This window comes from Brassica rapa, chromosome A09 (assembly GCF_000309985.2).
Source record: "Brassica rapa cultivar Chiifu-401-42 chromosome A09, CAAS_Brap_v3.01, whole genome shotgun sequence".
NCBI classification, from domain to species: Eukaryota; Viridiplantae; Streptophyta; class Magnoliopsida; order Brassicales; family Brassicaceae; genus Brassica; species Brassica rapa.
Window position 1 is genome coordinate 44,736,042 of NC_024803.2, and position 14,283 is coordinate 44,750,324.

At 38.1% G+C, this 14,283-nt stretch overlaps 2 protein-coding genes and 1 long non-coding RNA gene across 11 annotated transcripts; 1 reads left to right on the plus strand and 2 right to left on the minus strand.

The window, feature by feature from the left end:
- Positions 1–152: 152 nt before the first annotated feature.
- On the plus strand, positions 153–8,565 carry LOC103843724. 4 transcript variants are annotated; one of them, XM_033279067.1, is made up of 28 exons: positions 153–557; positions 642–709; positions 743–839; positions 965–1,078; positions 1,159–1,305; positions 1,404–2,008; positions 2,127–2,251; positions 2,350–2,441; positions 2,644–2,795; positions 4,702–4,778; positions 4,856–4,928; positions 5,024–5,172; positions 5,244–5,314; positions 5,408–5,581; positions 5,673–5,744; positions 5,889–5,993; positions 6,082–6,171; positions 6,264–6,339; positions 6,426–6,522; positions 6,628–6,697; positions 6,785–6,964; positions 7,040–7,162; positions 7,243–7,326; positions 7,458–7,642; positions 7,718–7,856; positions 7,939–7,998; positions 8,069–8,173; positions 8,280–8,565. In XM_033279067.1, the coding sequence occupies exons 1-28, from the start codon at positions 462–464 to the stop codon at positions 8,391–8,393; spliced, it is 3,540 nt and encodes a 1,179-aa protein (XP_033134958.1). In that variant the 5' UTR covers positions 153–461; the 3' UTR covers positions 8,394–8,565. The 4 variants fall into 4 exon arrangements, with proteins under 4 accessions (XP_033134958.1, XP_033134956.1, XP_033134957.1 ...); XM_033279066.1 differs by having other exon boundaries at positions 154–557; positions 639–709; XM_033279065.1 differs by having other exon boundaries at positions 642–839.
- Positions 8,566–8,840: 275 nt separating this feature from the next.
- LOC103843732 lies at positions 8,841–11,622 on the minus strand. Of its 5 annotated transcripts, XR_004450996.1 has the most exons (4): positions 11,050–11,622; positions 10,847–10,963; positions 9,198–10,748; positions 8,841–9,123 (listed from the first exon to the last, which is right to left on the minus strand). It is a non-coding gene; the product is annotated as an uncharacterized LOC103843732 (long non-coding RNA). The 5 variants fall into 5 exon arrangements; XR_004450995.1 differs by having other exon boundaries at positions 10,847–11,622; XR_001956189.2 differs by having other exon boundaries at positions 9,198–9,371; positions 9,507–11,622.
- Positions 11,623–11,903: 281 nt separating this feature from the next.
- LOC103843730 (E3 ubiquitin-protein ligase BAH1) lies at positions 11,904–14,131 on the minus strand. 2 transcript variants are annotated; one of them, XM_009120494.3, is made up of 6 exons: positions 13,728–14,131; positions 13,422–13,663; positions 12,835–13,101; positions 12,480–12,617; positions 12,325–12,383; positions 11,904–12,223 (listed from the first exon to the last, which is right to left on the minus strand). In XM_009120494.3, the coding sequence occupies exons 1-6, from the start codon at positions 13,909–13,911 to the stop codon at positions 12,118–12,120; spliced, it is 996 nt and encodes a 331-aa protein (XP_009118742.1). In that variant the 5' UTR covers positions 13,912–14,131; the 3' UTR covers positions 11,904–12,117. The 2 variants fall into 2 exon arrangements, with proteins under 2 accessions (XP_009118742.1, XP_033134971.1); XM_033279080.1 differs by having other exon boundaries at positions 13,422–13,690.
- Between the last annotated feature and the right edge of the window lie 152 nt (positions 14,132–14,283).

Consider the following 14,283-nt stretch of genomic DNA (forward strand, 5'->3'; position numbering starts at 1 on the left):
ACTTAAACTTTTTATATTTATTTATCGTATTTCATTTTAAATGACTATTTATGTTTAAAAATTAAACTTTATTTTTTTAACGAATTAAGTTGGTATAACTCTGATAAATTAATTTTATTATGTGGTCAATATTTTAATTAAAAAAATTAGATATTTTTAATAAAAATTTATACTTTTCAATAAAAAAAATCAATTTTTTTTATAAATGCTTAAATTATATTAAAAAACGAAAAAATATAATAATTAAGAATAGTTGAAAAAAAAATTATTTGAATTTGCACTCCCCAAACATAATATGAAAGTCCAGATACGCACTTAATAAATTCCTTGATAAATGGAAGTTGCAGTTCTTAAAAAAAACATAACTCAGAGATCATAAAACTGACATTGCAGTGGAAATCAAATCACTCCTTCCTTCCGAAATCTCTCTACGAAGAAGAAAGGAGATTCGGTTTTAAGACATGGTGGAGACGAGGCGTAGTAGCTCTTCCGCTTCAAAGCAGCTCTCTCCTCCTCCTCCTGAAACTCCATCATCACGGCCTACCAAACGATCCAAGGTTTTAAGATCAATCCCATTTGAATTGTGAATTTCGGTTTCTCGTCTTCTCTTTGAGTTTTGTGTTTGGAATGAAACCTAGAAGGCGGTTTCGAAGTCTGGAGAACCGGAGCTTAGAGCTTCTCATCCGAAGACTAGTGATGCGGAAAGGCCCATGGAGAATTGTTGTGATACAGACATTATTAATCCAGGTGAAGTTGTGTCTGAAGCTGACAAGTCGAAAAGGGGGAAGAAGCGGTCTAAGGCTTCTCCTTGGGCGAAGCTTCTTTCTCAGTATCCACAGGTGCCTCTGACTTTTTCATACATGTTGGTCTGCCGTCGTGTTGAGTCTGTGGGGATTAGCTGACAATGTACATTCGTTGTGTTGTTTCTAACTGTCCTGAGAATAAAATTACTTTCGTTTTTCAGAACCCTCATTGTGTCATGAGAGGCGCTGTGTTTACTGTTGGACGAAGAGGATGCGATTTATCTATCAAAGATCAATCCATCCCCAGTGTTCTTTGTGAACTGAGCCAGTCTGAGGTATTTAAACTTCTATCTGATTGGTTGAGTTTTCTATTAGCCTAAAAGGACACCTTTTCTGAGATTTTTTTTTGTTGCAGCACGGAGGTCCTTCAGTTGCCTCGCTGGAGATAGTAGGGAATGGAGTTCTTGTTCAGGTCAATGGAAAGATTCACCAAAGGAGGGCTTGCGTTCATCTGCGGGGAGGTGACGAGGTTGTCTTCAGCACTCTCGGGAAACATGCTTATGTATCCTTCTAAGAGGGTTCTGGAAAGTTATCCAGGGATCACCTTTTATGTATCTATGATGTTGTGCTGTATTTTTGTTTCCTTAACAGAGTGTTCAGATTATTCAATCTCTTAAAGATGAAAATCTAGCTCCACCACGAGATAGAGCTTCTTCATTTAGCATATTTGGAGAACAGAGTGCCCCTCTGAAAGGGCTTCATGTTGAGACAAGAGCAGCAGGAGAGTCTTTATCTGATGAGAAGGCCTCTGTATTGGCGGCTTTAAAACAGCTACATGTCCCTTCTCTACCACCTACTGCTGAAAATGTCAAAAGTCAGCAAAATTCAAGGGCTCCTGTCCTACCTTCTAGCTGCGATGATTGTATTCCTGATGTTGATAGCGACAATGACGCTGTTGCTTCGGCCTCTTTTGCTGCCAACGATGACCAGAACGCTGATGCAAATGAAATGGATCCTTTTCAAGAAGCTGAAGAAGGTAGCATTTTTGGCCTACTCAGGGATCCTTCGAAATTTGATTCAAGGGGTAGCATTTCCAAATTACCGGTGGATGATCGAAGGGAAGTGAAGGAAATGCCTAAAGAATATGACAGTTCATCAGCCTCGGTATCAACTAGACGTCAAGCGCATAAAGATTGTCTGCGAACAGGAGTACTCAACCCTCAGGAGATAGAAGTTTCTTTTGAGAACTTCCCATATTACTTAAGGTCAGTTGTGGTTTTAACTTCTTTTTTATTTAAATCTCCGTTATTCAAACTATGACAAGGTAGACAACTCGTATATGGTCTTCCAATTTTTGATAAACAATTTTCTGAATTGTCACAGTGGCACAACAAAGGATGTTTTGATAACATCAACATATGTCCATATGAATTGTGGAAGCAAGTTTGCAAAGTATGCATCAGATCTTTCGACAGTGTGCCCCCGTATGTTACTCTCTGGACCAGCTGGTATGAAGGAAACTCTGTACAATTATTGTTTATAATTAATATTTGTTTCTCATTTCCATTTTCCTAACAAAAGTTTTATATGGATTATTTATTTGAAGGCTCTGAAATATATCAGGAAATGTTAGCAAAAGCGCTTGCGAAAAAGTTTGGGGCCAAATTGATGATTGTTGACACACTCTTATTGCCTGGGGTAAACTTTCATTTTGCCTTTAGAGTCTTCTTATAATTCGCAGCGTTGATTTTTTGCATATTGGTATTAAATTGGCCCTCCTGAATATTGATTTAAAATGCTTCAGAAGCTATACATGTCCCGGCAATCTCCTAACTTATTGAGAGTTAGACAGTACTGCTATTATTGATTCTCTACTTTCTTTTTTTCTGGATGGCTTCAGGGATCAACAGCCAAGGAAGCAGATTCTACCATAGAAAGTTCTAGGCGTGAAAGATTTTCCGTGCTTGCTAAACGAGCCGTACAGGCTGCACATGTTACGGTTTTGAAGCACAAGAAACCTACTTCGAGTGTTGTGGCTGATATAACAGGTGGATCAACTATTAGGGATAAATGTCCCACATCGGATATTGGAAAGGATCCTTAGCAATATATAAGATGGATGGATCACTCCACTTATCATCAATTGGTTTTAGGTTTGAAGTCCATCTAGCTTAACATGGTATCAGAGCCCGATCCACGCAGTCCAATCCGATCCATTATCGATCCAGCCCAAAGTCGGCCCATCGATCCTTGCCCGAGCATTCCGAGATTGACGCTCAAAGAGCCATCATCTCGAGGGGGCGTATTAGGGATAAATGTCCCACATCGGATATTGGAAGGGATCCTAAGCAATATATAAGATAGATGGGTCACTCCACTTAGATCCTAAGAAGGAACTGAAGTGGTGAACCCGAAATACATCACTTGGACTCGCCAAGACAAACTCATCTTCAGAGCCTTGCTTGGAGCTATTTCCACTCCTCTTGAAACACTAGTAGCAGCCGCTACAACATCTCTTGAAGCGTGGAAAATTCTAGGCAAAACGTATGGGACACCAACTAGAGGTCATCTCAAACAGCTCAGGGATCAACTCAAGAAAGCATCCAAAGGAACCAAGTCCATTGATGACTATATGCAGCTTATGAAGTCCAAAGCAGATCAACTTGCTCTTCTTGGCAAACCTACTGATCATGAAGATCTTATTGAGTTCATCCTAGATGGTCTCCCTGAAGAATACAGAGCTGTCAAGGATCTCATCTCCTTTGAAGAACTCCATGAAAAACTACTAAACAGAGAAGCTGATATTGTCTGCAACTCCTCTGTCTCAGAGCCCTTCCCTGTCACAGCCAATGTTGCTGGATCAAAGCAACGCAACAACTGGAAACCACAGAACAGGCACCACCATGATCAGCAACAGAACATGGAAAATCGCAACACCACTCAGAGGTACTCTCGACCCTATCTTGGAAAGTGCCAAGCTTGTGGGGTTCAGGGGCACAGTGCTCAGCGATGTCCTCGCTACAAACTCACTCAAAACTCTGAAGCTCAGACATGGCATCCTAGAGCTAATGTGGCAAACTACTCAACACCAACGGCTGAAATCCCATCGTGGTTCACACCATACCACCTCTGACTCTCGAACATACGGCACTTCTCTATCGGATCCCACAGAATATCGCATGGTTATTGGTAGTCTACAATATCTCTCCTTCACAAGACCTGCATAGCCTTTGTTGTCAACAGGTTGTCTCGGTTCATGCAAGCACCCTCCACTGAACACTGGTCAGCTGCCAAGCGAGTTCATAGATACTTGTGTGGCACACACCACCGCGGTCTCTACTTCCCTGCTGCTAATCCTCTTGTCCTTCATGCATACTTGTCATCTCAGTTAATACCTACGCTCTCTCTCTGTAACTATATAACAGCACTTGTATTATTCTAATAATCAATAAGAGAAACTACTTTCTATATGGTATCAGAGCCCGATCCACGCAGTCCAATCCGATCCATTATCGATCCAGCCCAAAGTCGGCCCATCGATCCTTGTCCGAACATTCCGAGATTGACGCTCAAAGAGCCATCATCTCGAGGGGGCGTATTAGGGATAACTGTCCCACATCGGATATTGGAAGGGATCCTTAGCAATATATAAGATGGATGGGCCACTCCACTTAGCACCAATTGGTTTTAGGTTGGAAGCCCATCTAGCTTAACATGGTATCAGAGCCTGATCCACGCAGTCCAATCCGATCCACATCGATCTGGCCTAAAGTTGGCCCATCGATCTTTGCCCGAACATTCCGAGATTGACGCTCAAAGAGCCATCATCTCGAGAGGGCGTATTAGGGATAAATGTCCCACATCGGATATTGGAAAGGATCCTTAGCAATATATAAGATGGATGGATCACTCCACTTATCACCAATTGGTTTTAGGTTTGAAGTCCATCTAGCTTAACATCAACATTGAGTTCTCAGCCTGTTCTGAGGCAAGAAGTGTCAACTGCATCCTCTAAAAGTTACACCTTCAAAACTGGTATGGACGCTTATTTTTAATTTTTCGTTTTTCTGCCAGTTTCTGTTTTACTGATCAGGTACTTCTGTATTCCTTAGGTGATCGAGTGAAGTTTGTAGGCTCTTCAATTTCTTCGCTTCCTTCTTTCCATTCTCCACTTAGGTATTGTTTGTTCGTCTCATCTTTTGTTTGAGATCCTTTCTTCTGATGTACATAGTTGTTATCAGAGCACATTTCATATCGTTTGTTATTGCTATTCTATCTAGGGGACCGGTATTAGGTTTCCACGGAAAAGTAGTACTTGCATTTGAAGACAATGCATCTTCAAAAATCGGGGTTAGATTTGATAAGCCGATAGCAGATGGCAATGATCTTGGTGGCCTATGTGAAAGAGACCGTGGTTTCTTTTGTGCTGGTAATTTTCCTTATAATACCTACACCTTTGCGTTAAAAGTTAATTGTACTAATGACATTGTTTGTGTGCAGCGAGTTCACTTCGGTTAGATAGCTATTCTAGTGACGATGTTGATAAACTTGCCATCAATGAAATCTTTGAGGTAGGTTGACCTTTTTTGGTTGCCTCTCTGTTTAATTTGAAGAGTACTACTTAGTCCAAGAACCGTTTTAAAATCGTTTGAATGATGCTGTAGGTGGCTTCTAATGAAAGTGAAAACGGATCATTGATACTGTTCCTGAAAGACATTGGAAAATCAGTGTCGGGGAGAATTGATGTGTATGCCACTTTGAAGAGCAAGCTGGAGAGTTTACCGGAGAAGATTGTTGTCATAGCCTCACAAACCCAATTAGACAGCCGAAAGGAGAAAGTAGGATTTCTATTTAATCCCTCTTTTTACATGCTTAAACTGTTTTAATTATTCTTATGTTCTTCTCAAAATGCTCATTATTCATTTTCAGTCCCACCCTGGAGGTTTCTTATTCACAAAGTTTGGCAGCAACCAGACAGCATTGCTGGATCTTGCATTTCCGGTATGACAATCCGACTCTCTAGTTTTAGTCTTATTTTCTCTGACTTGCAACTTGTAAGTGACTATACTGCATATATGCATATGCAGAAATAAATATACTATCTCTCTTTGATATGTTGGGAGTTATTTTTCATGTCATCTGCAGGAGAACTTTGGTGGTAGACTGCAAGATAGGAACAAAGAAATGTCTAAATCAGTGAAACAAATCACTAAACTATTTCCTAACAAAGTTACCATCCAGTTACCCGAGGTCTGAGCTTTTCTTCTTTTTACCTTACTTGGTGTGATTTGTTAATTTTTATTTAATGTTCCTTTTTTTTTCTTTTAAAACATAACAGGACGAAGCTTTCCTATTGGACTGGAAGGAGAAACTCGAACGTGATGCAGAGATCCTGAAGGCTCAAGCTAATATTGCCATCATTCGTGCGGTGAGCATCTTTAAATCCCATGTCTATCTAAATGTCAATTGTTTTTTCGTCTTCTGTGTGTTTACTTATGTCTTTGTTAATGAATCTTGCAGGTCCTTAGCAAAAACCGTCTGGAATGCCCTGCCATCGAAACCTTGTGCATCAACGATCAGTCCCTTCTGCTTGATAGTGAGCATCTTTCACTCTGCTTGTTCTGTCTTTATTCCTTGAGGGTATGGTTGCTTTGTCTTTACCCAGAACTTTATGATTAATAGGCGTGGAGAAAGTGGTTGGCTGGGCTTTCAGTTACCATCTTATGAGCTGCTCAGAACCGACGATCAGAGACAACAAGCTTATCATCTCTGTCGAAAGGTGAGCTTCTTTGATAAGAAGAACTCTGATTATAGATCCTGCAGTATAACTTGGATTGTTTCTTGTGATATAGTTTGAAAATAACTTTTTTCTCATATGTTGCAGCATCACATATGGCCTGCAGGTGTTGCATGGGATTCAAAACGAAAACAAGAGCACAAAGAAATCTCTCAAAGTAATATTTCATAACCTTATGTCCTCCTAGGCTAAACCTATATATACCTTCTAAATTTTGAACAATTACAACGCTATATCATTTCAGGATGTTGTTACTGAGAATGAATTCGAGAAAAAACTCCTATCAGACGTCATTCCTCCAAGTGATATCGGTGTTTCGTTTGATGATATTGGGGCTTTGGAAAATGTGAAAGACACCTTGAAGGAGTTGGTGATGCTTCCTCTTCAAAGACCTGAGTTGTTTGGCAAAGGCCAGCTTACAAAGGTACCTTTTTCCTTTTTCCCTTTTCACTTTCAAATGTCTGTTTGGAAACTGAAATGTAACTGTTGCTTCATGCAGCCTACAAAGGGTATACTGTTGTTTGGACCGCCTGGTACAGGGAAGACGATGCTGGCAAAGGCAGTTGCAACAGAGGCTGGTGCAAACTTCATCAATATTTCAATGTCCAGCATCACTTCAAAGGTATTTATTTTTTGGAACAGTGACCTGACTCGATAATGTTTCCTGTGGGATTGGATTTGACACGAAGATTTTTCTTGCAGTGGTTTGGTGAGGGAGAGAAGTATGTGAAGGCTGTTTTCTCTTTAGCAAGTAAGATAGCTCCAAGCGTTATTTTTGTTGATGAGGTATGTTTCAAGACTGAAAAACAGATCGCCCCTCTGCTTTCCGTTTCTTTAAATGTCTTTTTCTGCACGATCTCATTTCAGTTTCTAAAGCCTTCTGAATATGTTTTGAATGGAAACAAAATTATTTATAGGTTGATAGCATGTTGGGAAGAAGGGAGAATCCAGGGGAACATGAAGCTATGCGTAAGATGAAGAACGAGTTCATGATAAACTGGGACGGCTTACGCACAAAGGATAAAGAAAGAGTGTTAGTACTAGCTGCTACAAACAGACCATTCGACCTTGACGAAGCAGTGATTAGAAGGCTTCCGCGAAGGTAATAAACTCTCAATAATTCTTCTCTGTTTCATGTATGATCGTCATTGTGCTTTAGAGTAGATCTTCTGTGCAGGTTGATGGTTAATCTGCCGGATTCAGCAAACAGATCAAAGATCTTGAGCGTAATCTTGGCGAAAGAAGAGATGGCAGAGGACGTAGATATAGAAGCTATAGCAAATATGACAGATGGGTACTCAGGAAGTGACTTAAAGGTCTGTCTGTAGTTTCCTCCCTCTTCTAGATCACATACTGAAAACCTATTTATTGCTTAAAACAAACGATCTTGATTTGCAGAATCTTTGCGTGACCGCAGCGCATCTTCCTATCCGAGAGATATTGGAAAAAGAAAAGAAGGTTCGGCTTTGATTTTTTAACATCAATAGTGGGCTATGTGACATATGTGGGCTTTTTGTTTGACTTGCAGGAGAGAAGTGTGGCTCAAGCTGAAAACCGACCAACGCCACTATTATATAATAGCAAAGACATTAGACCATTGAATATGAATGATTTCAAGACCGCACATGAACAGGTTTGAAAGACTGGAACATGAGCACATTAGTTTCGCATTTTGGTCCAAGTTTTTGGGGATTTAATGGGGGGGGGGGGGGGGGGGGGGGGGATGTTTGGTGTTGTAGGTATGCGCGAGTGTATCGACTGATTCATCGAACATGAACGAGCTTCAGCAATGGAACGAGCTGTATGGAGAAGGAGGGTCAAGGAAGAAGGCATCACTGAGCTACTTCATGTAAAGATAAACAGAGAGGTTGTGTATTTTATTTTTCCTTGATATAGAAAATCTCTCTTTGATAGTTCAATTTATATAAGATTTATGTACAGAGAGAGATAACAATTGATGTACAATCTATTTGTAGATTTTTATGTTCTCCGAAAGTTTAGTATTTTACTGCCAATTTTATTTAATTTTGGTACCAAGCATGCATCAAGTATTTTTTAACTTTCTATTTTTCACTCACCCTAAAAATTAGTCGCCTGAGAAGAGGATGGTGCGATTGGTTTGCAATATAATATTGCCATAGTACCCTTCAGTCCACATGATGGCTAGTTGACAACCAACTCGTCGTGCTAACGAGTCAAGTATCATGATCACTGTAATTAATTGAACATATTTATAGGAAGGAACGTATCAAACCCCATTACAAACTTCTTTTCTTTTTAACATTTTACTGAAGAGACCATTTAATCAAAAAGCATATTATTATTTTAGTTTCACAAAACAGAGTGATGCTGCTACCAAAGTTTAGAATGATTTATCTCAAGAATGGTTTGTAAGCTTTATGGTGAAAATATCTCGTTGCTCCTTTTAAATTATACAAGAGCCGGCCACAATCCTTTCTCTGTTTCTTGCGGAAACAAAACCGCTTTCTTCAGTTTCAATCCAATCGCTTCTTCTTTCTTACTCTCCATCACACTCTCTTTGCACTTTTCAGATTCATCCACCATCTTCACGTTCCAAGTTCTCTGACAATACGTTAACCACATACATCAGAGTCTTCGAACTTAACATTTTTATTGGTTTGTGGTTGTCGTTTTACCTTAAGTTTTTCATAGTCGAAGATACCATTTCGAGCAAGATCAGCTCGAACCCATAGCCTTTTGAAGTGCGTAGTTAACCAAGTCTTGGCTCGTTTTGCCTTTGAACCAAGTAAGACATTTTTTGAAACTAGAAGCTAAATGTAACTCAAGAAGCTTCTGAGCATTCTCGTTAACTGCATGCCAATAAAGATTCCATCACAAACTGCATGCCAAAAAAAATTCCATCACAAACTGCATGCCAAAAAAGATTAAAACATTCTCAAAACCAGAAGAAGAAGGAGAATGGGACCTAACAGGGGAACAGCAACCTTTGCATTCACGAGGACAGTTGTTGCCACGTTGATGAGTGATTGCTTCGTTTAAAGCAATCTGAGAAGTAACATGATCTCTTCTTCTGCACTTCTTCAGAATCTTCTTGAGTTTCCTGAAGCCAACACCAGGTAGATTCTTCTTCTCCTTCTGTTCTTGCATGTACTCCTCATACTTCATTTTTCACAATCTCCCAGCCGGTTGTGAGTGAAATCAAATCAACAAAACACACCACACACACAAGAAAAGGTTATCTCTTTGATAGTTTAATTCAATGTATTTTTTTGGATTTTAAAGCAAAATTCTATATATTTTCGCAAATAAGCAATTACCATACAAAATATTTTTATATTTAAAATTAAATTTTAATTAATTTCCCAAATAAAATATAAACAATACAAAATGTTTTAAGATTACACAAATTTTAGATTTTATTAAAATTATTATCATTAACTAAACAATATATTTTCATTTTAGAAAAGACTAGGTGCAAACACTTGGTCTGTTTTTTAACATATTGAAATTCATTCACAATACGAAGAAAACATGTTAAACATCTACACCGCCAACTGACCATACGGAAGACCTTATATAAAGGACTGGATGCTGATGTTTTGTTAAACATCTACATCACTGACGGACCATAAGGAAGACCAATAAGGACCGGATGCTTCAGCTTGGTTTGTTTTCGACATATTAAAACTCATTCACAATACGAAAAAACATGTTAAACATCCACACCACTTACGAACCATATGGAGACCATACGGATCGGATGCAAATAGCTTGGTTTGTTTTCAACAAACCGAAGTTTTTGCACCATGTATTTTTCCAACATGAAAATATATTATTTAATATAATAATAATAATTTTTGTAAAATTTAAAATTTGTAAACTTAAAACATTTTGTGTGGTTTTTATTTTTATTTGTGAAAATAATAAAATTTTAAATTTAAATTTAAAAATATTTTATATGGTAATATATATATTTGTGAAAATATTTGGAACTTAGCTTTAAAATGAAAAAAAAATTGAAAAAATGGGTTTTCAAAAAAGAAAACCTGAGAGGCCTTGTTCCAAAGCGCATATGTTCTTGGGCCAAGACTTGTTGATGAAGAAGATATATCTCGAAGAAGCTCATCCTATTCTCAGGCGACTCTTTGTCGTTTTCTTCGCCGGGTGACTGGATCGGATGTCGTTCTTTGACATGAAATGAGAGGGTTCCCTCATATCGATAGGCTCTGAGATGAAGGGAAGAGAGTTTAGTGACTATGATCGCTTTGCTCGAGAAGAAACAACAATTATTATAAAGAGAACATATATACTAAGAGGGACTCACCACTGTCACAAGGGAGGGAGTCGGAGACAAGCGAGAAGAACATATATAAGATCGATCACAATCTTCACTCCTTTCTGCTTTCACTTGCTCTGTTCCTCTACTACCATCACAAGCAACCTAATTTCAAACAATCATCGAAGCTTCGTGTAAGTAAACATGTAACATTTCATATAAACACCAAATAAAAACAGGAAATAACTCACAACGAATTTGACTGATCTCTGTATGATTTTCCAGTATTCACTCCTCATATCGAATCTAAATGAAGCAAAGATTGGCACCAGAGAGTCAGCTGGGTGATGGTTGAGCTCATCTTGTTGTTACAGAAACTGGAGTAAAGTAGAGGAAGAGAAAGAAAGTTTGAGGTTAAACCATGAGCTTTATCACTGGGTTGGTGTGTTAAACCAGTTTTAGTTCTATAATAAAGCGCCGTTTCTAGGCGATTTTAAATAGGGACAACAGTACGCAACATTGGGCCGTGTAATTATTAATGCAGCAAACGGTAATAAGTTTTCCTACTGTGTAACGGTCTTATTTTTCTCACTGGGTAACAATCAATCATGCATTGTGACTTGTGACAACTATATTTCCTTTTGTCCAATAAGAAAAAAAGAATTAATTGATCACAACGGGAAAACAAATTACCGTGTCAACAGTCCATATTTTCTTTAATGCGTAATGATTTATTTTATCAAGGTGAAAAAACCATTTGATGGACTAAAACAGGCCTTGAATGGGCTTATAATAAGGATTACACTCTATTCATTGTCCGACTCCGTTAGAGTGGCGTTCGTTACTTCTCTAATGATCTACTACCCGATTTAACTACTTGGCCACGTTTGAACCAGTCCATGTACCGAGACAGAAAGCTAAACTCGATGCAGCATTCGGTTGCAACACTACAGAAGCTATGCACAAGATATCACATGTACAAGGATAAGAACCATGCTCTAGTTCCTTGCTGATTACTCTTCTCCTCATTTTTGTAACAACACTACAACAATATCTTTATAAAGTTTTTTTCTATAATGAATCCTTCTCCTGAGAGCTGTTAACAGATGCAAACTTAATAAAAATAACATAGAATACTTAAGAGTTTTCAATCTTTCACAAACAAATGGTCACTATATATAAGCCAAAACACGCACTCACAGAAGAAACCAAATCACAATCGTGAGATTTTGAGTTTTTATTTATTAGATTACAATCAATCAAAACCAAGAATATTTAAGTATTGATGTCTAACTTGAGATGCCACAAAAATCAACTTGTTATATTCCAGTGAAGCTTCGACATTGATAATCCCAATACTCCTTGGCTTGCTGTAACCTTTCTGCTCTCTCTGTTTTACGCCTTTCTTCCCAATACTCTCGGCAGCTGCATGCATTATTAAATGTTTCAAATTTTGTAACCCTCAAAGCTTAAAAGACAGGTTTCAAAGACTATCTAACAAGGAGATTTGTTGTATGTTCATTTACCTTCTCTTAAGTAAGATACTGAGCTCGTCCAAGTGAACAGCACCTTTATAAACACAAACCTGGCATCAAAATGAGAGAAATACATTAAGATCACGAAACATGCAAGAGGATTAGTATATATCAATAAAGTTGGTGACAGAATGTGTCTAACTAACCTCACGGCAAAGCGGGCATTTTTCAGATGGGTCTGCGGCTTTCAAGCCATCAACTACGTTTACTGATGCAGCTGAACAAGCACACATGTAGCAATATATGTGACCGCAGGTTAATGATATCGGATCAAACACCGTGTCCTGTTCATAACATTTTAAATTTTAAAATATTTATTTTCAGACAAAGATTATTTCAAACCAGATACTAAACAGACTTGGTCTTGAGAAGAGTGGAACAGCACGTTAACACAACAAGGGCTAAGACTTTTATCATTATAGGCTGATACTTTCTTTATTTTAAATTACTACGAGGTCAACTACATTGAGATTCCTTTAAAATCATGTTAAGGTTGCTTACCAAGCATATTGAACAAGTCAAGTCAATGTCAACTTTAACAGAATCAGAGAGCTCGCAGGAGAGAAAAGGCTTCCCATCATCAAAGATAAAAGAGCAACCACCAAAGAGTGATGGAGGAGAAGCCAAAACAGCTCCAGACTCCTTCTGTGATTCTTTCAGGTTGATGTGAAACGCCATGAGCTCGCATAGCCATGGTGATTGGAGGATCTCTATTCTCCTTTTCTGGACTTGTGTCTTAAACGCTTGTCCTTGGCTAGACTCATGAATCTGCACGGCGAAAGATACTAAATATTACATATTCCCTATGTTTCATAATATTGTTATGACTAAATTCACAAACATTAAGAAATGTATTGTTCTTTAAAAAACATTATTAAAAGTATACAATAAAAATGATTCAACTAATTATTAAGAAATGTAAAATGTAATTGGTTGAACAGCTTTTAATAAAGTTAAAGTTAACTTTAGAATCCTAAAACATCTTATATTTTGAAAAACAAAAAACTTATAAAACATCATATATTATAAACCGAGAGAGTATTGAATATAAGAAAGTGTTTAAAGATCATCTTGTACAGATAACTAACCTTGTCGTATTTCTTGAGGATTTTTCTGATGGCGACGGCGTTGATGAGGGCGTAGTTAACCAAGTCTTGGCCTTCTTGGATCAAACCAAGATGATGGCTCGTTTTGCCTTTGAACCAAGTAAGACATTTTTTGAAACTAGAAGCTAAATGTAACTCAAGAAGCTTCTGAGCATTCTCGTTAAACCATCCAACAACATCCTCCATTTCCTTCTGAAGCTCCGGGAAAAAAGTTCCATCACAAACTGCACAAAGAGTTAAAACATCACAGACTGAAAATTTCATGAGAATGATGTCAGAAACAGGTACCTGCGCATTCACGAGGACAGTTGTTGCCATGTTGTTGATTGATTGAAGCAATACGAGAAGGAAGATGATCTCTTCTTCTGCATTTCTTGAGAATCTTTTTGAGCTTCTTGAAGCCAACACCAGGTAGATTCTTCTTCTCCTTCTGTTCTTGCATGTACTCCTCATACTTCTTACAAAACTTCATTTTCACAATCTCCCAAACGTGTATGCGTTAAAATATAATCAACAAAAAAAGTTTATAAAATTTAGATGACCATCAACAAACTCAACCCTGAACAAACAGGATCTGATCAAGAAAACTACAACCCTGACAAGTTTTTTCTTCTCTCTCTCTCTCTCTCTCTCTTGCGTCTCGTGTTGTTTTTATTATGAGAAAAAAACAGAGGCGTATTTATGAACAGAGGAAGAAGAAAGAAGCTGGTGACGTCGGCTGAAAACAACTTTGTTTATAAAAAAATCTATAAAGAAAGCAAAAGTCAAATGTTTTTTTGGGGAACATATCTCCGTTTAAAGGTGTTATTTGGGTTTATTGTATTCAACATTCTTTTTTTTGTAA

Excerpts from the sequence above, each read along its gene's own strand:
- LOC103843724 (XM_033279064.1), top strand. The coding sequence starts at position 462 with ATGGTGGAGACGAGGCGTAGTAGCTCTTCCGCTTCAAAGCAGCTCTCT. Across the intron at positions 5,745-5,888 it reads TGCTGGATCTTGCATTTCCG|GAGAACTTTGGTGGTAGACT; the intron begins GTATGACAATCC and ends TGTCATCTGCAG. Across the intron at positions 7,327-7,457 it reads GCGTTATTTTTGTTGATGAG|GTTGATAGCATGTTGGGAAG; the intron begins GTATGTTTCAAG and ends AATTATTTATAG.
- LOC103843730 (XM_033279080.1), bottom strand. The coding sequence starts at position 13,911 with ATGAAGTTTTGTAAGAAGTATGAGGAGTACATGCAAGAACAGAAGGAG. Across the intron at positions 13,691-13,727 it reads CTGTCCTCGTGAATGCGCAG|TCTGTGATGTTTTAACTCTT; the intron begins GTACCTGTTTCT and ends TGAAATTTTCAG. Across the intron at positions 12,384-12,479 it reads AATGCCCGCTTTGCCGTGAG|GTTTGTGTTTATAAAGGTGC; the intron begins GTTAGTTAGACA and ends TTTTGATGCCAG.